Below are 24,491 nucleotides of genomic sequence, written 5' to 3' on the forward strand. Positions count from 1 at the left end.
CGCCTCTATTTGGAGGTTTCTAGACGTATTTTTAGTCAACTTGACTTCCACATCGTCGCGCCCTCTATTGACTGCCAGTCACTGATTTAGGCTAAAAATACGTCGCCCGCTGTTAAGACTAGACGCAATCGAGAAGGGTGAGGTACCTCACCCAATTTTCCATAGAGACAGTGGTTAAGAATATCCACACAGCAATGGGTACTGGTACCTTCCGTCTGTCTACGGAGGACAGCGTCAATGGCAAAATATAAAAGAGTCCTCCGGACAGATGGATCTTTCTGTATATACGTAGGCCCTACACGAGCTTACTGTTCAGACCTACTGTTAGATCTTTGCTTTGTATTGTTATAAAATTTACCCTTCATGCTTATCATCGGATCGATTGGGGCTTGTGTACTCTTAGTCTTACTAAGATCGTACTTCAGCGGTAGGTACTGCACTTTTTAGGCTATAATCCCACATTATGGCTGGAAGAGGCCGTGGTCGTGGACGAGGTCGTGGTACTTTTGCTGCAGATGCTCTTGGTTTGGGAAGGGGTGGTGAATCTCTGCCAGCTCCAACAGTTCAGCCACCACCATTGTTTCCGGTCAGTCCCTCGCGTAGAATTTGATGTTTGTTTGTTTGTTTGTCTGTCTCTTTAACCTTTTCGCGACCACATTCTATTTCTAATTCTATTACGCAGACCCATCCGCCCACTAAAGAAGTGAATAAATTTGTGCAGCAGCGTGCTCAATGTAAACTGCTTCTCAGGTCGAGAATACAGCTTCTCAGAGGCAGGAATAGGAATGAGAAATCTTCCTCAAGTTCCTGTAATAAAGTATCCACAAAAACTAAAGCCTGAGCTGTGTGTAGGCGTACTATTGTGAAAAGATGTTCTCTGATCCACTGATAAATTAATCATATTTTCACACTACTGTAAAACATAATTTTATGAAGAGTCTGTTTGCAAAAACCGATAAGTCCATTTTTGAAGATTTTGAAGTATGGTCTCTGTCATAAAGTATGGTTGAGGGGTCTAGATATCGCGCACGAAAATTTGAAATGCTCTTATAATAGAAGTTATTCCATAATCGTACCTGAATTTCTCAATGAATATCACGAAAATGCAGAAAAATCACCTCCCAGAATCTCCTGATGATACGATGACGGAGTAGTGCGCTGTCGCCGTTTGTATGTCGGACTTTTTTTTATGCGTTCACCTTCTCGGGGTATGTAAAGATCGCGCAGCTGCCCTATGTAGTTTCATGCGTGAAAGTGTCTGCCCCTCTCTGCGGCTGTAGCGTGCTTCGGCTTTCGTAGAATATTATCAACGATCGATCGAACAAATTACGAATTCTATCGGCTACGATCATACGAACGAGACAAGCGAGACGACACGTCTAGGCTACAACATCCTTAAAAAAAGATTTTAAGCTAAGGTAGGTAAATTATAATGTAAAAAATTGGAAATTTAGTGAAAAATTTGTTCCGAAAAATTGGAAATTTGGTGCAAAATTTGTTTGAAATCAAAATTTCTTACCTGCTTTCTTCTCATGTTTAGCGGTTGTCAGGTATTTTTATTCCATTGGCGTATCGGCAAATTTTGCGCTTAGTCCTACGCGTAATATTGCTTGCTATACGCAGTTACGCTATGCGCGATCATTACGTCCCTGCGCGAGACCTAGTACCCTTACTATACAAAATAATACCTTTTAAATGATATATTGGTCACTAACAGTTCCATATAAAGGTAGACTCTACATTTTTGGAGTTACGGCCAAAAGCAAAAATTTTCTTATTATTCTCTTTATTTTTCTTGACCTTAATCGCAAATATCTCCATTTGGCAAATTTGGACTTATCGGTTTTGGCAAACAAACTCTACATATATTCGCGGCATGAATTTTTCGCAAATTGGAGCCAATAGCCTTTTTTTGCGGCATGAAATTTTTGCAAACTGCCACTGGTATTCAACATTTCAATGCATATAGAAACTATTGTATTGTAGACAAGAACTTTCGCATGCATTTTAATTTCACAAATCTTTGCGCTCGCGAAATTTACGAAATTAAAATGCACGCGAACATTTCTCATTTTACAGTAATCAGCAATCAGCTAGCTTTGAATTTATTTTAGTTACTCTGAAAGTGGAGATGATTGAAAAATAAATATTTAAATTATATTAATTAGGTCTAGTCTAACTGTTGGAATCATGAGAAAATCAGAATTGATGCTAGCTAAACTTACAATAATGCAGCTCTCCCATACAAGACACACGAAATTACAGTAGTGGTACACTCGCGAACCACAGTGAGTCGGGGCTTGCAATGAATTCGAGTGGAAGGAGTTTTGTTGACTGAATGAGAAATTTTCCTGTAGGGCCTATAACAGATGTTCTTTGATAATCACACTTTCACGCTATCAGCTTTATTTTACTCTGGAGACAATAGAAAAATAAATATTCAGTCTAGAAAATCAGAATTGGTACAACCTAACCTTATGATACTGCAGTACTCCCATATCTATAGACTTACAACAATGGTATGTTAGTAGGGCCTAGGTCTAATTTTCCGGTACAATGCTGAATATGTCACAATTGTTTTGAGTTTTGCGAATTTTGCGAGTCGGGTGCTATTTGCGAATCTAAAAATGCGAAAATATCAGATGAGATGTGCATGCATACACATATGTTCTGTGTTCCACGCGCGCTGTACTTCACAATTGCGAATTTAATCACTCCCAAAATTGTTGTGAAGTCAGACTCGCTAGATACACTATGCTATACTCAGGAAGCAGCGATGCATTTAGGGAGAACTCTTGGAGAGCTTTATCAGTCTGGGAAATCCGCTCACGAGGGGGGCTCCGTCGCACAAGGAACTCTCCCCCTTTTGAGCACCTCTGGGGTACTCAAGAGGCTCCCTCCCTGCACTGCTCATGAGGCCTCCTCTTCACTTCTCATCCATCTCACATCTGATTACATATATATGAAAAAGGTCACAAGTTTGCACTGTAATTTTTTTGTTATATACACACATGTTCACTCTCCATGATGAGAAAAGAAAAAAATTTCATCAACAGGACTGTATTTGATTTGATGTTTTTAGTCAAAACAAGAGAAAGACATCAACATTAACAACACCGCAAGAATTGCGATCCCTGTTTGCATTCGGTGCATGTGCGCCTGCTATTTTCCCAGGCTTTCACAATTTTGAATTGGCGCTTACGCAGTGTTCGCGAGCCACATGAAGGCGTTCAGCTGAAGATCATGGAGCATAAGTGCGTATTGCATAGGAATTGTACATTGTGCCGTAAGCCAAGCTACTAGTGTGCACATATATGCAACGTTGGCAAAAACTGTGCCGGGTTGGCCCTGGTCAATCTTGACCACTAGGTTTGTCATTGGTCATATTTTTATGATAACAATAGCGTGTAGAAATAATCTTGAGTATGTAACAAACGCAAGCAGAAAACTGACCAGAAATGAATATAATTTTAGTGGAAATACATATGAGCAAAGAAAATGGGATTCCATCGGAATTGGAACCAGAGACCTCCGGATTGCTAGCCTGATGCTCTATGGACTGAGCTATAGAAAGCCCTAGTTCAGTGTTTGTCCCAGAAACCCTAAATTCTCAATGCGCGGATGGTCAGGAGCTAGAGCAGTGTGTATGTGTACTGTAAAAGTGGATATTTTTGCGGGACTTATTTTTCGCGCTCGGCCTGGTAAGAAGAGTTTCACATGTTTTTAATTATTATTATTATTATTTCAGTTTTATTTCCACAGGGTAGTCTCATCAAGACCAGCAGGTCCTGCTCTTCCAGAGAGGGGCTCTTCCAGAGGGCCCTGCCCGTGATAAAAATACATAAACATTCATCGTAACACAAAATTAACCTTCATACATTATTGAACAGTAAAACATTGAAATCTACACACATGAATACTTATTATAATACAAACAATCAGAATCAAATAAAATCATCTCAATAGATATGTCTTTACATAGAATAAAAGTGAAATGACCCATCCCCCCTCCCCCCCCAAAAAAAAAATTCCGCAGAATCAAGACATGGAACATGTGGCATTAAAAAATAATCGCGTGCTTTATATTTACGCTAGTTTCTGGTTGTGCGAAATGAGAGAAAATTTTCCACTTTTCGACAGTATGCTTACAATTGTATGTATTGTGCCTGTATACAGTTGTGTACAAACTATTTCAGTTGGCAGAATTTGTATCAGTAACCCCTTTCATTTCTTTTAGATTTTTTTTTAAATTTTGTCTGTGCTTAAATGTTTTGTTTGTTTGTTTTTTAGCAACTAGAATTCCACCCAGCCCCATTACCTCAAAGTGAAGGTAGTGAGTACATGTTCCTGTTGAAACAAGAATACAGAGGCTATATGAGAGATTCCCCGTACTATATCAAGCCTGTAAACAAGAAGAAAGGTAATTGATTTGGTATTTCAGCCTTTGTGCAATGTGTTGTAATTTAATTATGTGAACTCATACAAACAAAAGAGACAATGGCATCTGTCCAGGTTGGGATGAATTGCAAAAAATCCTCTCTGGTTTGTAGAGAAACAGCAGGCATAATTGGAGTACCGGTATCCAGTTCGAAGTGAATGTATGAAGTTTGATTTCCCACTTCCAGAAAGTACTGTAAAAGTGGATATTTTCGCGCAACTAATTTTTCGTGCTCGGCGGGGTGAGAAGAGTTTCACGTGTTTTTAATTCCGCGCATCAAGACATCAGCTGTTGGAACATACATGCAAGCAAAAATATTCGCATGCTTTTATTTTCGCGCTAGTTTCAACTAACGCAGATTTCAACACCGCAAAAATTTCCACTTTTACAGTAGTGCAAAATGTCCCTTTCATGTCTCATTTATATGGCATTGACTCATTTGCCAAGCAGAACATTTTGTGCAACTACCCATATTTCAAATGTGACTTTTGGCACAAATGCAAGTACAAACGAGATATGAAACTCATCACTTGAAGACAAGTTTTCTTATAAAATTTGCACACAATATCTATAAGTATGACTTTTCATGACAATATGTGTGAGTTTCAATATCATTTTCAGGGTCATTTGACAACAGTTGCAGAGCATTATAACAGCAGCTCATGCAAAATGTCTACTGCCACTTTTTTTTTTTTTATAGCATTACACATGTACATGTACAGGGCTGCCAATTCTTGCAATTTTGCTCATTTCTTACACTGTTATGAAGAACTCTGAAATTTTACTATTGAGTGGCGATAGTTCAAGGATTAATACCTGATCCTAGCTGGGCCTTTTTACATAACATATTATCTAGAAGGAATACCATGGTGGTATACATAGCAAGTGACCGTGCACCTCAAAACGAACATAAAATCGCACACACTGATTTTGCGTGAGGACTGAAAATAAGTGAAATGGGTCAACCTAGCCGAACTGGACTTTCTCATATTTTCTGAAAGAGCGGGTCTTCTTTTACATTATGCTAAAATTTGGTATCATAAAACAGGCAGGAAAGTGTGTGTTTTAGCAGTTTATCTCGAACATTTTTGGTAGAAAAGTGTGATTAGTTGTGTCTTTAGAATCCCTTTTTCATTTCTGAAAAACCTTGTCCATGCTCTTCACTTTCAACTCTAATAACTTTTGAAAGGATAGGGCTACTGCTTTGAAAGTTGGTATTAATTATGGACAGATTGTGTTAATTAGGCATGCTTAATTTCAGTTCAATCTGATAATCCCTTCATTGTTGTTACTCTGGTGGTTTACTTCCTGTTTTTTGTCCCATTCATCGCACAGCCAGCACGGTTTGGTAAAGATTAAGTGTTTGAATAGACACTGTACTTCAGAGCCTCTTTTCTCAGTTCACACTTTTCCTGAGTTTGTGCTTTCTTTCCAATATTTAGATAGGTTAGGAGAGTCCATTTTATTTGAGTTATACATCATTTTAAAGCTTAAAGTCTGCTCTTTCAGAATATGGTCTTAATTAAAAATTCATGTGTGGCAACTGTTTGTTTGTTTTGAGGTGCAGGGTCACATATTCTTTTTAATAGTATTTTAGTATTACAAGTTCTTGGAGAGTCCTCAGTGAAAGAAATTAAACCCCAGTCAAGATAGCAATAAATCTCCAAGGTATGTTCAACAAATGACTGCATCATGCACAGTGTCATACATGAGAGAATGACTGTCTCCAGTTTATATGCTTGCATAACCTATCATTTCACCAATATCCATTGCTGTGTTCAGATATTGAGCGCTATTCAGACAAGTACCAGGTTGGATCCAATGACAGTGGGATAGGGTGGCAACCAGACTGGAAAAGGTTTCCAAAAGAGCTTCAAATAGGGCCAAGGAAAGCCAGACGACCAAAATCAACTTGTAAGTATTCATGTACATGTATACTGCATGAATGTATCACATGCATTCATGGACACATTATTGACATGAATTTTGAATATTTGTAATGGAATTTCATAATATGGTGCTAGTAATATTTCAAAGTTTATGCAAAATTTCCTCCATTTGATTGGACTTGCTATTTTTTTTTTCTGTAAGTGGTGCCAGTTCAGTGACAGTTTTATGATATCTGAATTAGTCAACAAACAAGGCTCATAGAATATGAAATAGCCTATTGGACATGCATGGTCAAGATGACAGACATTCAACAATCAGAGCATCTGATATCAGGGTTCAAGGAGCCCTGCTGGAATGCGACTCCTGAGCTGTATTCTCTTTGTGTGTATTGTGTACATCTACGATAAATTTCTTACTATCCCACCTTTCGAAAATATATGCCATACTGTTATGCCATTAATCTACCTTCACACCCAGTTGAATCATTATAATCTCTGTCGTTGTTTTCCCAATGTCCATACTTGTAACGCTATGATATTGATGATAATAATAAGAAATATTTATATAGCGCTTAATACAAATATGTTTCAAAGCGCTTTATGATTATCAAAAACAAGCAAACAAACAAACAAACATTGTTGCATCATGTGGCTTTTCTGTTTTTTACTTAGTAACATTTGTTTTGACTGTTTTTTTCTTTGTTTTTATTTGGTTCCCCAGTCAAAGTATGGTCTAAATAGATCTGTGTTTCATAATTCCCCTGTTTTATCACGGGACTTGCGGCTGTACGAGTATGCTTTTACGCAGACCCCATCATTATATTTCTTGCATTATGACCACACTATAGCTGAACTCTAATGTATACAGACCTTTGTGCTGATACTTAGACAAACTGTTGTACATTCTGGTGAAGTTACATCTAATTTATGCCTTGTATGATTTTAGTATTGTATGATTATATTTTTTCTGTGCTATTTGTGAGAAATATGAAAATAAATTGAAATTGAAAAATTGAAATTGAGATTTCCACCTGTTTGGACTGTTTACCCTGTTACAAACTTTGGTCAAGATTATTTTTCTTTGAGGGCATATTTTGCAGATTGCACTTCTAAGAACTCTCTATCAATACCCAGAAGGCTATTGGCTATTGATTTGTTTCTTGTTTGATTCTCATACAGTAACTGTCAAGCCATCATTGACTGCTACACGAAGAAAAGCAACGGAGAATAAAGAGGATGTTATCAAAAAACTAGATGTGAGTCGATATGTAAGAAAGAGCAAGATTATGCTGCACCTTGTCACTCAAGTATGATTTTGTGTGTGTGTGTGTGTGTGTGTGTGTGTTAATCATTAAAGTGCTTTTCCACATCATTTTCAACACAAGTTGACTTTTTGTAATTAGAGTGAAATCAAGTGAACAAGTAGAACGATAGAAGGGCAATCTGAATTGGATGTAGACTAAGAAAGTTATGGAATATTAAAGTCTAATGCACTTGTCAATTGTAGTCCGACCCTTGGGTACCCGGGGATGGCCGGGACTTGCATCCCACTTGCAATTTTAGGATGTTACACCACCTGGCCAAGTCCCGGCCAAGTCTCCGACAGGTCGGGCAAAATTTTCACAGAAATCCCCCGCTAAGTCCCCAACAGGCCGGGGAAAATTGAAGTAGAAATCCCCGGCCAATTCCCCGACAGTCAGGGCAATATTTGTGCAGAAATCCCCTGCCAAGTCCCCGACAAGCCGGGCAGTATTTGCATAGAAATCCCCGGCCAAGTCCCGACCCTCAAGGCCCGGTCACACTGCCCAAAAGTCGCGTAAACGTATGAATCACGCAAGAAATTTGGTTGTACGTGCTTGTCCGTTGATAATTTTTGCTGATTTACGCAATGAAAATCACCGATGAAGAACTATGGAAATATCACTCAAAAATCACTAATCCACGCACTTTCAGCGCATAGGCACGCAAAGGCCCCAAATAGGGCGAATTTGTGGTTGTGCGCGACGACTGAGGTCCACGGAAAATCACGCATAATCTGCCCTTAATCACTATAATGAATTGTGTATGAATTGTGCATGATTAGCACATGAACGTGATAGCTGCAACATGTTCGCAAACGATCACTGATATTCCACGCATATTTCGCGCATTGTTCGCGTAAGAACGCAAACTACGCAGAAATTACGTAAAACAGCGCAATACACAGTTTTGAGCTGCTCAAAAACTTGGCCGTTGAGGCCCTGTCACACTGCCCAAAAGTCGCGTAAATGCATGAATCACGTAAGAAATTCGAGCCTTAATTTTACGCGATACATGCGCGATTTGCGCATTTCATGAGTTTGTCTGACGCGGAACCTTCGTAGTTGTCAGCCGATGTGCGCCGGATCGGCGCTTTACGCGATTCCGGGTTTTGAGCAGCTCAAAACTTGGCTTCGCGTAAAATTTTACACAGTATTGGCAATTGCGCTGTTTTACGTAATTTTTGCGTAGTTTGCATGGTTCTTACGCGAACAATGTGCGAAATATGCGTGGAATATCAGCGATTGTTCGCAAAAATGTTGCCGCTATCGCGTTCACCGACGACTTTCCACTGATGATTAGCAGACATAAATATTAATAATGACGCATGTTTCACGCTTGTAACACCTAGGTATCACTGGAAATCACTGTAAAAAAATATTGGAGTATGTATCTCTAACACTAACAGAACACGCAAATAAGTGCATGTAATACTTATGAAATACTGATCGATGAATCTCTAATGTATCACTTACAACTCGCGTATGATTGGCGCTATATTAGTGATTTTTTGCGTGATATTTCCGTAGTTCTTGCGCAATTCATCGGTGATTTTCATTGCGTAAATCAGCGAAAATGGTCAAATTCTCAACGGACAAGCACGCAAAACCAAATTTCTTGCGTGATTCATGCGATTATGCGACTTTTGGCCAGTGTGACCGAGCCCGCATGGAATCGCGTAAAGCGCCGATCCGGCGCACATTGGTGGACAATACGAAGGTTCCACATTAGACAAATTCAAGAAATGCGCAAATTGCGCATGTTTCGCGCAAGGCTCGATTTTCTTACGTGATTCATGCGTTTTGCTATACGCGACTTTTGGGCAATGTTACCGAGTCCTCAATAGCGGGGAATTGCTAGTCAAGCGTAATAATTTATGGTCACATTACCGTAATGGAAATGGTACAAGTCACGGTCAACTCTCAAGCAAAATCTGACTCAATCCCGGCCAAAATTCCCGCCCCAAATCCCTGCCATTTGGTTGGAGCGAATTTCCCCTGACAAGCCCCGGTTTATTCCCCACCCACTGGGGCAAATTAAGTGAATCTCCCCCGACAAAGCCTGGTTCATTCCCGACCCACTGGGGCAAAATAATTGAATTTCCCCCGACAACACCCCGGTACCGGTATATCCCCGACCCACCGGGGCAAATTAAGTGAATTTCCCCCGACAAAGCCTGGTCTATTCCCGACCCACCCGGGCGAAAAAAGTGCTGAAATGCCCGCCCAACTTGGTTGCAAGTCCCGGCCATCCCCGGGTACCCAGGGGTCGGGACTACAATTGACAAGTGCATAATGTTTTTAAGTCCTGGTAGTGTGGGGAAACCATGGAGTGGGAAGGTGGACACAGCTTGGATATATTTGAGAATCCCTGTAACAATTTTGTAAAGCTTTATCACTGATCTCTAGAAGTACACAGACAGCTGAAGAATCTTGACTGGAGTTGACTGTTGCCAATGAGCATACTCTTCAGTGCACATATTTGCTGACACATGGCTAACTGATGCTGTTTGTGGTTCTTGAGTGCCTGTGGTGGAAAGCAAATTCAGTTGGACCACCCATGTTTCTATGTGCTACCGGGGCTTTAATAGCATGTACATTCAAATGGAGAGGCGATAATGACACCACCTCACCTATCTCCCAATGGTGTCTCCACAGTAATATTATTACAATACAGGGAATGCTGTTATAAGGAGATTGTCAGTTCCAGGTGATTTTTCTCATTGTATCCAGACACTTGGGGAAAGTACACCATATAAACATGCTGTGGTAAAATTGGGTTGCTTGTATTGAGTAATATGATGGCGCATGCTCCTTGATTGCATTCTGTTTGTCAGTGGCAGTTGTTAGTCACTGCCTGCATAAAATTCAGACAATTGTACGGAGAATGGAGTCTGTCTGGCTTTAAAACAGTGTGTGATTTTTCCCGCTGTTTAGTTCAGTTAAAAAAAATGCTGTTATATCCACATGAATTCATCTTTGTTTTTCTTTGTTTTTAGGCCCAAAAATGATCTCCGATAAATGAAACTTTGAATTCCCATAGGCTAACACACAAAGGTTGTTGGGACCAGACAATTTATCCCATTATAAACGAATTCTCGTTGTGTCTGATCTCGTCATAACGGAATTCCCCTGTATTTTTTTTTTCATTCAGACGGTTAAATACCAACGGCTGCTTGTTTCTCCCTAAAAGTAAGCATTATTACTTGCAGCATATTATGCATTAGCACAATAATTTCATGCACCTGATACTTCACAGTGTTATTGAATTCAAGCAGAAAAGAAGGAAAATTTTGTGAAACTTGTTTTATAGTTGAAAGGAAGACATGTGAGGTGATGACATCATCATTCCTGCCAATTTTAGGGGCTGCTGCTGCTATACTGTAAAGCAAGGAGGGGACACAACATGCTACCATGGTATAGACCTCGCACTTAGTATAATATGCCCCTCAGTATAATATGGCATGTGTTCTTTGGCTCCTTAGTTCACATTTATTGGTGGCTGCTGCACTAATGGCTCATTCCCACCAACTGATACATGTCTTTTCAATGTTTCAAAGGAATTAGAGCAGAAAGAAGAAGGTGCCAAGTCTGGTGAAGAGGAAGAGGAGGATGAAGCAGGAGAAGGAGAGGAGGAAGAGGAAGAAGAATACTATGATGAAGAAGAACAGGAAGAGGTATTCATATTATATACTGCAATATTTGTGGCGAGAGCTTCCTCTTCTCAAGAAAATCCTTCAGAATTCATGTCCCTGTCTAAAGTATCATGCATGCACAACCCTTTTCAGCTCACCTGAGCCAAGGGTTCAAGTAAACTATTGCAATTATTCATTATCTGGCATCTGGTGTCTAGCGTCCAGCATCCAGCATGCGTCCTGCTAAAACTTCGTACATTTTTAACTTCTTCTTGAAAAGCCAATGGCAGATTTGACCAAACTTGGCATATAGCATCCCTAGAGGATAGGATCTCACTTTACAAATCTTCTTATCTAGAACCATAAGGGATACTAAGCTAACTTTATGGTGCTGTTAGTACTTACCAGTAGATGGGTGGCTATAGACCAATTCGATTTCGAGGTCCTGTTCACCTACTGCCGCTAGCGGCGCTATAACCGTCGCCATAACTGGGGGCCAACGGGGGCTTCCAGCGAGCTAGCTACCTAGTGAGTTGCACTGGCGCAGCTGCAGCCTAGTGCACCCGGGTTACCCATCGCACATAGTTAGCCGGCCGGCCGCCGGCGCCGGTGCTGGCAGCCGCCGCTCTAATATTGTGATTGTTTACTCAGTATGTGAAAGTCTTTCAGCAGTTTTTCCTGTATTTCTTTTGGACAAATTAAATGATTCAGACAAATTGATTCACAATGAAAACTTCAAAGGATCAGGAAAATATATTGTGCAGTTGTTGGGTGCACATATAACAGAAAAAAAAGACGGAAATTGAAGGTGCATGGCAGTGTGTGAAATTCATTCACCACTGACGTATGATGAATATACAATTAGAGACAAGTGAAATACAATGGTATAAAAATGCTTTTATGCTTTATGCTTTTATGTTTTATGCTTGGTGCACTACTTTCCAAAGTTTAAATACACTTCCTGGCTATATTATATCATTATGACAAGCACTTTACAGCCTACTCTACAGGCAAAATAAATGTTTCAAAATGCGTTAAATTCTTATATTGTTTTCACTTCTTCAATGTTCAGCATTTCACATAGCATGCCAAGGTATCTAGCTATTCAAAATTGGCCTGAAACTCTAAATTTGAATTTTGATATTGATACTTGGATGGGGGCAAACATCCGCTTGATAATCATATTAGGTGATACGCTATCAGCGTATCACCTATTGTGATTGTCAAAATTTCTCTTTTTTTTAATTCTTCTTTCTTTCTGCCACATTTTGTGTCGTCAATATCTCAAGAATGACATTACGGAATAACATGAAATTTTCAGTCAACATGTCTCATGACAATATCTAGCCACAATAAGGTTTTCATGACAGTAACCAATCTATGACGTCATCTAGGCGCCATTTTGTGATTTTCGGACCGTGTGACATGATCGATCATAACTTCATAACTAAAGGTCATTTCTGTATCATTTTCGGTGGACATAAAGTTGAGGTCACGCTCAATCTTACTTTTTAATGCTAATTACCTAGGACATCATTACGCGTGCGTCAAACTTTTAAAAGGCTCAAAATAACTTTCCAATGGGAAATCTCGAAGTTTCAGACAATTTTAAGCGTTCCGCGCGTACGCGTCCGTCCGCGCATTTTCGCGCGCAGTGCGCGTAAGCAACATGAAAATGCACATTTTTTGACAGATTTGGATTCCTGATACATTAAGTAACAATATCCATTGATTTCTGATCAATTTTGACCTATAACAAAGGAATGCGCTGGCGTCAAACTTGAAATTTCGTGTGCGCGTCTATGTGGAAATATAGCGAAAAACATGTCTTTGTTTATTTCGCCATAGCTCTTTAAAACGTCCGCTGACCCTATGTTTTTATTGCATATTACAAAAGCATATGAATTGGAAATAACGTTTCAAGTATCAATATTTCCATAAATACATTATGACGTCATCATATCATCATCTGAAATCAAAAAAGTGGAATTAATTTTTTGGAGGTACTGTTTCTGACATTCATTTGCTCGTATCTCTGTTGTTTAAGCGCAATATTATCCCAAATTCAGATATGTTGTACTTTGAACATTTGCCTTTCGAGTTCATGTCATGGTTTTGAAATTTGATGACGTCATCATACTTTAAATTGTGATTAAAGGTAAAGATGCAAAATCGGACAAGTTTACGTGTTATGTCTATGGGAGGTGATTTTTTTATGCCTCTGCAACGAAGTGGCCGGAGGCATTATGTTTTCGGGTCGTCCGTCCGTCCGTCTGTCCCGTTTTGTTTTTGTCGATATCTCAAGAACCGTGTGGTGGTTTTACATCAAACTTGGTATGAGGGTATATCCTTGGGGGATAATACTTTGTGTGGATTTTAGGGTCACAGGGTCAAAGGTCAAAGGTCACAGGTTATTTTGTGAAGAAAAAAAATTGAAATTTCATGTTTTTCTCCATATCTCGCAAATGGTTCATGGTATCTTCATGGAACTTAGTATATATGCTTGTAGCGATGGGCAGTGATTATCTAGGGAAGTTGGGGTCATGGGTCAAAGGTCGGGGGGGGGGGGTCAAGGTCAAGGTCAACTCCTCAAAATATCACTACTTTCCTTAAAATGCAATATGCCTGAAGGTTTTTGTTTTTGTTTTAACTTGATGTATGCATGTATTACCCAATATATATTCTGTGGGAAGTTTCTTGCCAAAAGGTCAAAGGTCAAAAGGTCAAAGGTCAAGTGAAAGTGCTGAATTGCACTTTTTCCTCCATATCTCAAAAGTAACTCCAGGTATCATCACGAAACTTACATATTTATGCATGTTCAACCTAACAGTGATTCTCTTTGGAACTGTGAGGTCAAAGGTCAAAGGCCAGGTTTAGATAATGCTATTTTCCCATTTGATACTGAAATTATACTTTTTCTCAATACCTTGAAAATTACTCAATGCATAAACTTATAAAAGGGTCAAAGTCAAGTAAAAATCATCAGTTCCCCAAATACCTGCACTCTGACATTTTAATCATTCATCCAATTGAACCTAGTTCTAGGAAAGTGAATATTCAGCACATTTGTGGCAAACCTGTCATTTTAATATTTTGCCAATTGTGTGAAACTGTCATCACACATTGTCAAGACATTGTACTATAGACCTATTAGGAGAACCATGCATTATGGCGGAGGCATATCAGTTGCCGTAGCGATATATCTAGTTTAAAACCATGCATTGACTTTATCTCAGCTGAGTTTACGTACCGTTAGGGATGGCGATCGGCTGCCTTTAAAGGGAAGGTAAACCCAAAGAGCAATGTGGATTGAGTGAAAGCAGCAACATTAGTAGAACACATCAGTGAAAGTTTGAGAAAAATCGGACAATCGATGCAAAAGTTATGAATTTTTAAAGTTTTGGTGTTGGAACCGCTGGATGAGGAGACTACTAGAGGATATGACGTATGAGTGGACAACAATACAAAGAAAATATAAAGGATATTCAACAAAAATTCACTTTTCTAGAATTATGAAAGAGCAGTGGACCAACCGCTTTCAGAAAGCAGGGGGAATAATTGCTACCCTTAACATATGTCAATATCAAGTTGATGGAATTTGTAATTTTCATGAAAAATTGATTTTTGTAGTATTTTCTTTATACAGTAAACCTCGGATAAGTCGACGTCGAGTGAGTCAAAAATCACTTCACTCGAAGCAAAATAAAAAGTCCCGATTTTTCCCTATGTATTTTCTCAAAGAAATATTTGGATAAGCCGAAGTACGAGAGTCGAATTTCGGCTGTGTTGAAGTAAAACCTTCAGTCCCTTTTGTACAAAACACACGTAATTTACATCACTTGAGCCGAAGAAGATTTGTCTGGCATTCTCATTACATTTTCGAGAACAAAAAAATTGGCATGTCGCAGAACCCCGTCCCCTGACCTGCTGCAGGTAAGCGTGCACACTCGCCGTACCGCTCCGCACGCATGTCGAATACATACACATGTATACACACAGCACATCGATCCATACTTTATCCACACACACAGCACACCCATACTTGGTCAACCAATCGCTGCTTTAATATTTTAGTGACAGGCCAAGTGGGCGGAGCTTGTTTGTGCGTGCCCGGCTGGCTGTATAGTTTTGTTCAATGGAGGTGGGATGGGCCTGGGATAGCAACATAGGTAGCTATCTCTGTCAACCTACCCTGAGACAAACACTCTCACGTGCACCATAGACATACCACATGCACATTGCCACATTAGCATGCACATTGCCACATTAGCGCAGACATTCTCAGAACTACGTTTAACTACTAGTATTGATACAAATTCCATGTTCAATTTAGAACAAAATAAGAACATTATCTTCAAGAACAGACAAATTTGAATGCAAACACACACACGCACGCACACACACACACACACACACACATGCATGCAAATGTATTATAATACACGTACATAACTGTGAGTCGAAAAAAAAAAATCGACTCTCGCGAGAGTCGAAGTTCACTTAAGTCGACACATTTTTGACAGTCCCGAGAGCTTCGACTCATGCGAGGTTTACTGTATTTTCTTGATATTGTAGTCCACTCATACGTCATAACCTGTAGTAGTCTCCTCATCCAGCGGTTCCAACACCAAAACTTTAAAAATTCATAACTTTTGCATCGATTGTCCGATTTTCTTCAAACTTTCATTGATGTGTTCTACTAATGTTGCTGCTTTCACTCAATCCACATTGTTTTTGGGGTTTATCTTCCCTTTAAAGGCGACGTCTCAGAGACGTGAGGTTGCACACGTGCGAGTTCGAGCCCCACAAGATCACGAAACAAAATACTTAGCTATTTTACTTTTTTTTTCTTCAATGTTGTATTACATATTCGTCCATGTAGAAATCACGTTCGTATATAAACGCACCTATACACACACACACACACACACACACACACACACAATATCCCTCTTTTTTGTGTTGGAGACCACATTGCTTCGACTGCTGCAAAATTTTGCAGGCTGACTTTGTCAAACCGATCATAGTATGTAATGATGACGACGGAGGTGTTGTACTTTGAACAATTGTCTTTCAAGACCATGCCATTGTTTTGTACTTTGATGACGTCATCACACTGAAAATTGTGATTAAAGGTAAAGATGCAAAATCGGACAAGTTTATGTGTTATGTCTATGGGAGGTGATTTTTTTTTAAAACCATGCATTGACTTGACAACGTTTAAGCACCTTTGTCTCAGCTGATTTTGCTTCATTTCCTCAGAAACTTAAGTATGTGGTAGCTGAGAAAATAAGCTGCAGTAATCATGCATTTTATTCTTTGAAATCTCCTCATCAGGTCGACAATTTTGCAGTTTAAAACTAAAAATGAGAATGGAATGTGGACGAAACGATTCCTGATTCATCTTTCACATACATAAGTTTACGTTCCTCATATTTTCTCATCGAGACGTATGGCCGAGTGGTTAAAGGCGACGTCTCAGAGACGTGAGGTTGCACACGTGCGGGTTCGAACCCCACAAGATCACGAAACAAAATACTTAGCTATTTTACTTTTTTTTCTTCAGTGGTGTATTACATATTTGTCCATGTAGAAATCACGTTCGTATATAAACGCACCTACACACACACACACACACACACACGCAATATCCCTCTTTTTTGTTTTGGAGACCACATTGCTTTGACTGCCGCAAAATTTTGCAGGCTGACTTTGTCAAACCGATCATAGTATGTAATGACGACGACGGAGGTGTTGTACTTTGAAAAATTGTCTTTCAAGACCATGTCATTGTTTCGTACTTGGATGATGTCATCACACTGAAAATTGTGATTAAAGGCAAGGTATCAAAACCAGCCGATTATAGGTTTTATGTCTACGGGACGTATTTTTCCCAAGTTGCCAGAAATGGCATAGCGACATCAGTCGTTACAAGGCCGCATTTCCGTCTAGCAATGCAATACATGTTCACGTGGCCACGTTTGTTGAGTGGGCATTGACTTTTTCCCCCTGTAATATCTATACATTTTTTTTTTTTTGCCTTACCATTTCCGTGGATGTCCCGTGGCCGAGTGGTTAGAGAAACATTTTTTGCATACACGCTCAATATAACTTCAAGGTGCCTATATCACATTCTTTTCTTTGTCGATCACAGATGACCGACATCTGATGACCCCAAGCGTATCACCTAACTCGTCCTCAGTGTGACGAGTCTCATATCTCGTAAGAAAGTTTAATTTGAAAATCACTTTTGCGGATTATAATATTAGGCATTAGTACGTGCACTATGTTATTCAATGTTACTTAGACCTACACTTGTAGCTAGAGCGTAGAACAGAAGTTACTAGAATTTTTGGTTGTTGACATCAGGCGACTTTAATTTAATTTATACGGTTTAGAAACGCCTAGACCTGTATTCCGTTTGGTTTACTTAGGCTTGTCTGCAGGAAGTTAGTGACAACCGAAATTATAATGAAGGATGTAGGGTTCTAGAAGTCAATAGGTCTAAGTTGTTAGCCTGGAATTCTAGACAAGGTCTAACGTTAGACAGATTCTACCCCGCTGAGTAAAGCTTAGATAGGTTTAAGTTAACTGAAAAGTTGCAATTTATAGCGCTTAGCGGCATATCTAGCTCAAGATTCTGATTCATCATATGTGACCCGCAACAACAAAATGATCCTAAAGTCGGGCGAGGTCGATTATTTGAAAATTGCATGATATAATCCCCTAATCTTTCTGCTTTAAATTGATATGTAACACATTTTATAAAAATAATCGGCTGCGGAGATATCGATGTTTAAAAGAGAGCATGTTGAGACGTTTGGAAAATCACTGTTTCGAGAAAAGCGCCCTAAAAGTCTTCCTTTCGACGCAATCGCGATCAAGGGACACGCAAGTCAATTTTCACCTCTGGACAATAGAAGGTAAGCCTTAGCAACCCCCGAAGAGTTCATTCAAGCACATCAGCGTCGGCGGTCTCCTCACCAACCAATCAGTGACCAGGATGTGAGAAGCGGCTGAGCATAGCGCACCCTGCCCGCACGCACCAGTCGACTGGGCAGTGTGCGAGCTTCACGCTTCGGTTAGCAGCAAGCAGCAAACTGACCAATGAGATCACTCTGGTCGTTGTTAGGGGCGGAACCTATCTGTGGCGCTCGATCCAAATTTTCGAACAAGTTTCTGCTTTGTTGAAACGCCAAAAAACATGGCTCAGAAAAACGCTATTTTTTTATCTTTCCTTTGATCATTTTGCTTCAAAATTTCGACAGATGATAGAAGACATGTTAGACTCCAATAATATATCAAAATCAGAAAATCGTAAGTTTTGACCAATTTTAATGCTCTGACTTCAAACTCGATTTTCATGGCTTCAGCGGTGCGCGACTTTAGGACCTTTTTGTTGTAGCGGGTCACATATGTATTTAATTATATCAGTTAACTTCTCAACAGTCTAGGCTTACTCGCAAGACAGACGTCTGCCTGCACCTAGCCATAGACTCTAGTTCTCCCCAGCGGTTTTCCTTCTCTTACACAAATGTGAATATATGGGGCTTTATAATACACGCGAGTACCCAAGTCATCGCCAAGAAATAGAGTCTACAAACACTCACGGATCGTACCGATATTTACCTTGGTTTGGAATTCAAGTTTTGGCTACAGCCGTATGTCACCTACCCATACGCTCATACTTGGGTAAAGTTGTTTAATTTTCACGAATTTCACTAATCGCTGTTGGACCGTGAATTTTACAATTAGTGAGCAAAAAAATGCAGTTGTAACAAAGCCAGACGCGTTGATCACTGCCAGAGATACAGTTAGCTGGCCGGCTGGCGCCGGGTGGTAAAAGCACTGGCTTCTGCTTGCACCCTTGCCACGCACGCACAGCGCTTGCCGACCCGGCCTGGATGGCCCCCAGTTATGGCGTCACCTTAAGAGGGCACACTTCCATGAACAGTAGCTCGAATCGGTCTATAGCTTCCAGTTTGTTCGTGACAGACTTTGTGTTGGGCTCAACATGGGGGGGGGGGGAACAATTTGAGGGCCAGTATTCACATTTTTATGTTCTTTCTGAAAATACATGATCAAATTTTCTACATACTTGGCAGGTATTTTTGCCAGTGCGATAGAAAATACTAAGGACACCATACCCCCTGGAGGCCCTCAAAGCTGCACCGCCCCCCCCCCCAAGTTTGCTATGGTCTTTTTGATAATAGTCTTTAACTCTTAATGTGCCGGACCCAAAACCCCTAACGTGCCAGACGTCTTTACCCAACGCCAGAAAGTTTACAAACTGGATTGACAATGTAATTTAAAACTGCCATATCTTTGAAAATATTGACTGTTTTGACTTGAGTTCTACACAACAAATATCAGAAATAATTGGTCTTTTGTGTCATGTAGTCAGTTGGCTGTAATATCTATCTGAACATGAAATATTGCAGAAATAATAGATATCATTAAAAAGTTAATATAAATTTTTGTGTAGTATGTAAAGAAAGAGTCAGTAGTGATTTTTCTTCAATATAACCCTCCCATGAATCTGTGAGAAAGTTTTAGAGCTGCATTTCATCTTTCAAATGATAACAAATTTGTCTTTCCGTCCACTGTACATGTGCATAGACAAGAACAAAAGCGTGTTCTTCCTTTGTATATGCTAGCGTGGGGACGATTAGTGAAGTTCACCAAGACAAAAGGATGAAAGACTTGACTGACGAACGAAAGCTTGACCCTCTTTGAGGGACAAAATGAAAGCCGCTCCCACAGGAGAGCACCCAAGAAGAACAATGCGAGTGGAAATGCATAGACAACACACGCAGATTCAGTAGCATACACACGCGTGGTTTATCAATGAGAATTTTGATCTATACACAGCTCGCAGAGGGTGCGCTCTCTGCGGATTTTCCCCGCGCAAAAAAAAATACATCTAGCTGAAAAAACATGTATTTACTCAAAATTTTCCTATGTAAGTATACTCATATTTTTAGTAGAAACGATGGCTATGCTAATCAGCTACCAGTACACATCAGTGGCAGTTTCTTGGTGTAACGTATTATGGTACCACAAGAACTTAAATGACCAATGTTTTTCTCGCTCTCCTTAGTCGCTGATCGGCGACCATGGCACGTCAGGACTAAGGTCGCCGTCTGGCGACCATGGCACGTTAAGAGTTAAAAATGCATGGAAGATGAACTTGGGATACTCAGATGTGTGAGAGTTAGCATTATGGCTAGGGGGATAGAAAAAATATTTGTAGGCCTGCATATGAGCACATGCCCCACTCGTGTGCCCCTAGGGGTCCCAGGACCCCCATATTAGAATATCTTTGAAAAAACAACAACAACTAAGTACATATTGTTTATGATTGACTGCATTTATGCCCATGTTTTAAGTCCAAGAAGGTGGGGGGGGGGGGGGGGAGGAGGGGACTGAAGTGGGACCAATTTGCTCATTTTTATCTTTTCCTTGAAAACACATTTTGAAATTTGCAGCAAAGCTTAGCAGGGGTTATTGCTAGGGTGACAGTATATATTATATGCCTTTGTATGTAGGGTCCTTACAGGGAACCCCTGAACCTCTAAATTAGAAAATCTTAGAAGAAAAAGAAAAGCATGATAAAACTAGAAATGCCCCGAGTAGGCCTAAATGCATTACTGTAAAAGGGGATATTTTCGTGTGACTAATTTTTCGCGCTGGGTCGGGTAAGAAGAGTTTTACGTGTTTTTAATTCTGTGATATCAAGACATCAGCTACTGGAACATATATTCGCGCTAATTTCTGGTCACGCAAAATGCCCAAAAATTTCAACACTGCAAAAATTTTCACTTTTACAGAAGTGATTGTACTTTCAACTTTGTTCACATTGGGGACCAAACTTGATGCCAGTTTTCATATTTCAATCTTCTTTTTGAAAATGCAGGATCAAATTTTCTACAAACTTGACAGGTCTTATCACCTGTGTGATAAAACAAACAGACACCAAACAGATACCATACTCCCTTCCCCTCCAAGTTTGTTACATACAGTCGTATGTTCATCATAGTTTATGGTCTGCAAACATGCATGGAAAGTAAATTTGCAATATTCAAGTGACCATTAGACCTCTGAATCTCTTATCTTTCACTGCAAGGGGATTTATGACGACTAGCTATTGTGTATGTTCCAGCAGTGACCCACTTTTAACCCTATTCTTAACTGGGGGGGGGATCAAATTGACCCCCCCTCGACTTTTCGCGACACTATTCCGCAACGCGCAAAGATGTTGCCGCGTCGTTACACAACTTTTTTCTTTGAAGTCTTCCGCATATTTTGAGACCAAATTTGCGACGTCCGGATACACCGGTTTGAAGTTACGTAATGTTATGCATATGCATGTCAACCCGAAAACAGCTCAAATTCATGATATCGTGTGCAAATTGAATGCAAATTGTGTTTTGGGGTTAAATTGATATAAATTAGATTATTTCAACTTTTAACCATTGAAATTAATCAATTCTAGTGTAGATAAGCCTGAAAAAGTGCCTACAACAAGTTTTGGCAAAAGAACAATAAAATAAATAAGAAAAAAAAAAAGAAATTGATTTTGATTGTGCTATTTTTTTTACATGAGAATTGCTAGATATGTCTTGAGGAATTCTGACACAAAAATTTAGCAATACTTCAGTCTTTTTAATGGAATTATAGGTGAAAATATGATTTCATGCACAAATTTGCATAATTAATTTATTAAAAATAGAAAGGCAGTACAGTTGAACCTCTCGTATCCGGACAAGTCGGGACCGGGGCTCATCCGGATAAGGGATTTGGCCGGATACGGGAGACTCAATGCTTTATACATGTTCATATACATACACATGTACTGATGTAGCCTATTGTAGTACCACAAGTAGTAATGTGTATACCGCAACCTTTTCATTGTTACACTCAGTAACAGACCCCAAAATAGAGGTTCGTGTTTGCAAGAATGAAATCATTTTCTTTTATAAATTCTTGGGATGATTTACCTAAATAATTATTAAGAAATGTATCAAGTAATTCATATGTGTTTGTGTAGGAGTTCTCAAGGAGTTGGGAATCCCCCTTTCCTCCCGTAATTCTTCGAAAAAGATTAAAAAAAATCATGGCGAGATTGCGTCTGGATAATAGAGAGATCCGGATAAAGGGAGGCCGGATAATAGAGGTTCAACTGTATTTTCCTATTGTATGACCATGTAATCTTGTAGTTGACATCCAGCTCTATCTTCAGGCAAAATTTCGCGGCGATCGCGCGATCGGTAGCCGAGATCTGAAGGGGGGGGGGGGGGGGTCAAATTGACCCCCCCCCCCCAGTAAAAACTTGGTCTCAAAAAGCCCAGGTAGAATAGGGTTAAAATGTGCTAAAATGCATGTGCACACACACTACTATTACCCCCCCCCCCCCCGGCTATTATTCCCCACTGGGGCAACTACCCCCCCCCCTTTCATAACTACCCCCTGATAACTACCCACTGGACAACTACCCTACCAGGACAGTGACCCTCTAGGGCAATCTCCCACCTCCCAAAAACTACTACAGTGGACTCCCGTTATAACAAAGTCCTCGGGACCGACAGTTTTCTTTCGTTATAACGAAATTTCGTTATAACCGAATGAATAAACAATAAAAATACATAGAGTTGATAATGTTGCGGCCCTAAATTTTATTTCGTTATAACCGGAATTTCGTTATAACCGTGTTCGTTATAACGGGAGTGCACTGTACCTAGTTGTAATTTTAAGCCATAATTTCTGATGGGATCTAAGCTCAGTTTCATGAAAGTTGTCGGTCTCTGACAATTACCATAGTAATGGCAGTCGTTGTAGGTTCATGGTAACAAGTCTGTGACCAGAGCTTCTCTGCCAATCAAAACCCAGGATTTTGCTGAAATTATCAGAGACTAACAACTTGTCAGAGCTGGCAACTTTCATGAAACAGTGGCTTGATCTGTCGTAGAGTATAATTACAGCTAATTGTCCATGTGATTGTGCTAATTTTCAAATTAAATGTTGTTGATATTAACAGGTGTAAAGGGATAGTATAGTACACGGTGGAGATGAGGATTGAGATTTTAACTTCCTGTGAGATACCAAGAAACCACTTATGGAATAATACAGATTATACCATTGTAAGAGGAATTCAAAGTTGATATGTTGAAAATCAGGTTTTGGAATGGTTGAGACATCCAAAAGCAAAGGAGACAAAGCAATAGTAATAGAAGGTTGGTCCCACCTTTTATTATTTTCAGCAAATAAACATTGAATACCTCTTGGAATTACATGCCCTTTCATATTTCATAAGAGGTTTCTCATTAACTCGCCAAAATATGTTAGAAACCTGATTTTTTCTTTTCTTTTTGGTCTCAACCAAAACCACGAGATCCCTTAATGTGCAAAAAAAAAAAAAAAAAGGGTGTGTGTGTGTGTGTGTGTGTTTTTTTTTTTCAATTAAAAAAACAAACAAACCCAAAAACAAATGATGTTTGAAAAATACATTAACAATGGGAGGCTTAATTTTCCTGGCACAGGGTAAATGTAAGAGGGGTGATTGTTTGGGGCTAATTTTAAGAAAGGAGGTAATGCTCTGTGATAACTGTACTACTACAGTGTAGTAGTTGTTAATGCCCAGTGATGCAGCAGGGCAATTCTGGAATGAGTGTTACGGTATAAACAGTAAAATCACATCGAAGAAATGCCTTAAAGTATGGTGAACGAGAAAAAAAGGACGATATTCATAAACAAGGTGATTTATACATTCCTGGAAAGCTTAAGTCTCTAGGAATATGAATAATTAACTTTCAGAAGGTAAAAACGTTTTCAGAACGATAGAGAGATGGTGTTTTAAGACTCTTTTTAGACCACCAGAACCCGATCTGACGGCGAAAATTTTGTTGACCAAAATTATGACGTCATGAAATGTGCGCTGTGCTACCACTCCATCCACACAGTGGGCTCCGTCTATGGAGGGCCGTTGCGGACATGGTTCGTTTGGGGCATACGTATGGACAGGCAGTGTGCCCGTTTCCATGTATCCATGTATGTCCCAAACGAGTTGTGTTATCGGCGGCCATCCATATCCGTCGCCTCTCAATCGCTTCTTCTACCTCTCCGACTTTGCCACTGTCACTATCAGTGTCATTGTCACTGTCATTACTCAATTCACTCTCGATGTCAAACTCAAAGTCTTTCCGTACACTATAAGGGAAATTTGGACGTTTTA

The 24,491-nt window shown here is 39.7% G+C and overlaps 1 protein-coding gene across 1 annotated transcript in view; it reads left to right on the plus strand.

The window, feature by feature from the left end:
- The first annotated feature begins 459 nt into the window (after positions 1-459).
- Positions 460-24,491, plus strand: part of LOC140230765 (DNA-directed RNA polymerase III subunit RPC7-like) — a 29,687-nt gene continuing 5,655 nt past the window's right edge. The window contains exons 1-5 of the mRNA XM_072310903.1: positions 460-586; positions 4,291-4,420; positions 6,221-6,352; positions 7,507-7,583; positions 11,186-11,302. Coding sequence (XP_072167004.1) covers positions 464-586; positions 4,291-4,420; positions 6,221-6,352; positions 7,507-7,583; positions 11,186-11,302 — 579 coding nt within the window. The 5' untranslated portion in view covers positions 460-463. The remainder of the gene's footprint in view (positions 587-4,290; positions 4,421-6,220; positions 6,353-7,506; positions 7,584-11,185; positions 11,303-24,491) is intronic.

The sequence above is a fragment of the Diadema setosum genome, chromosome 7, assembly GCF_964275005.1.
Source record: "Diadema setosum chromosome 7, eeDiaSeto1, whole genome shotgun sequence".
In the NCBI taxonomy this organism is placed as follows: Eukaryota; Metazoa; Echinodermata; class Echinoidea; order Diadematoida; family Diadematidae; genus Diadema; species Diadema setosum.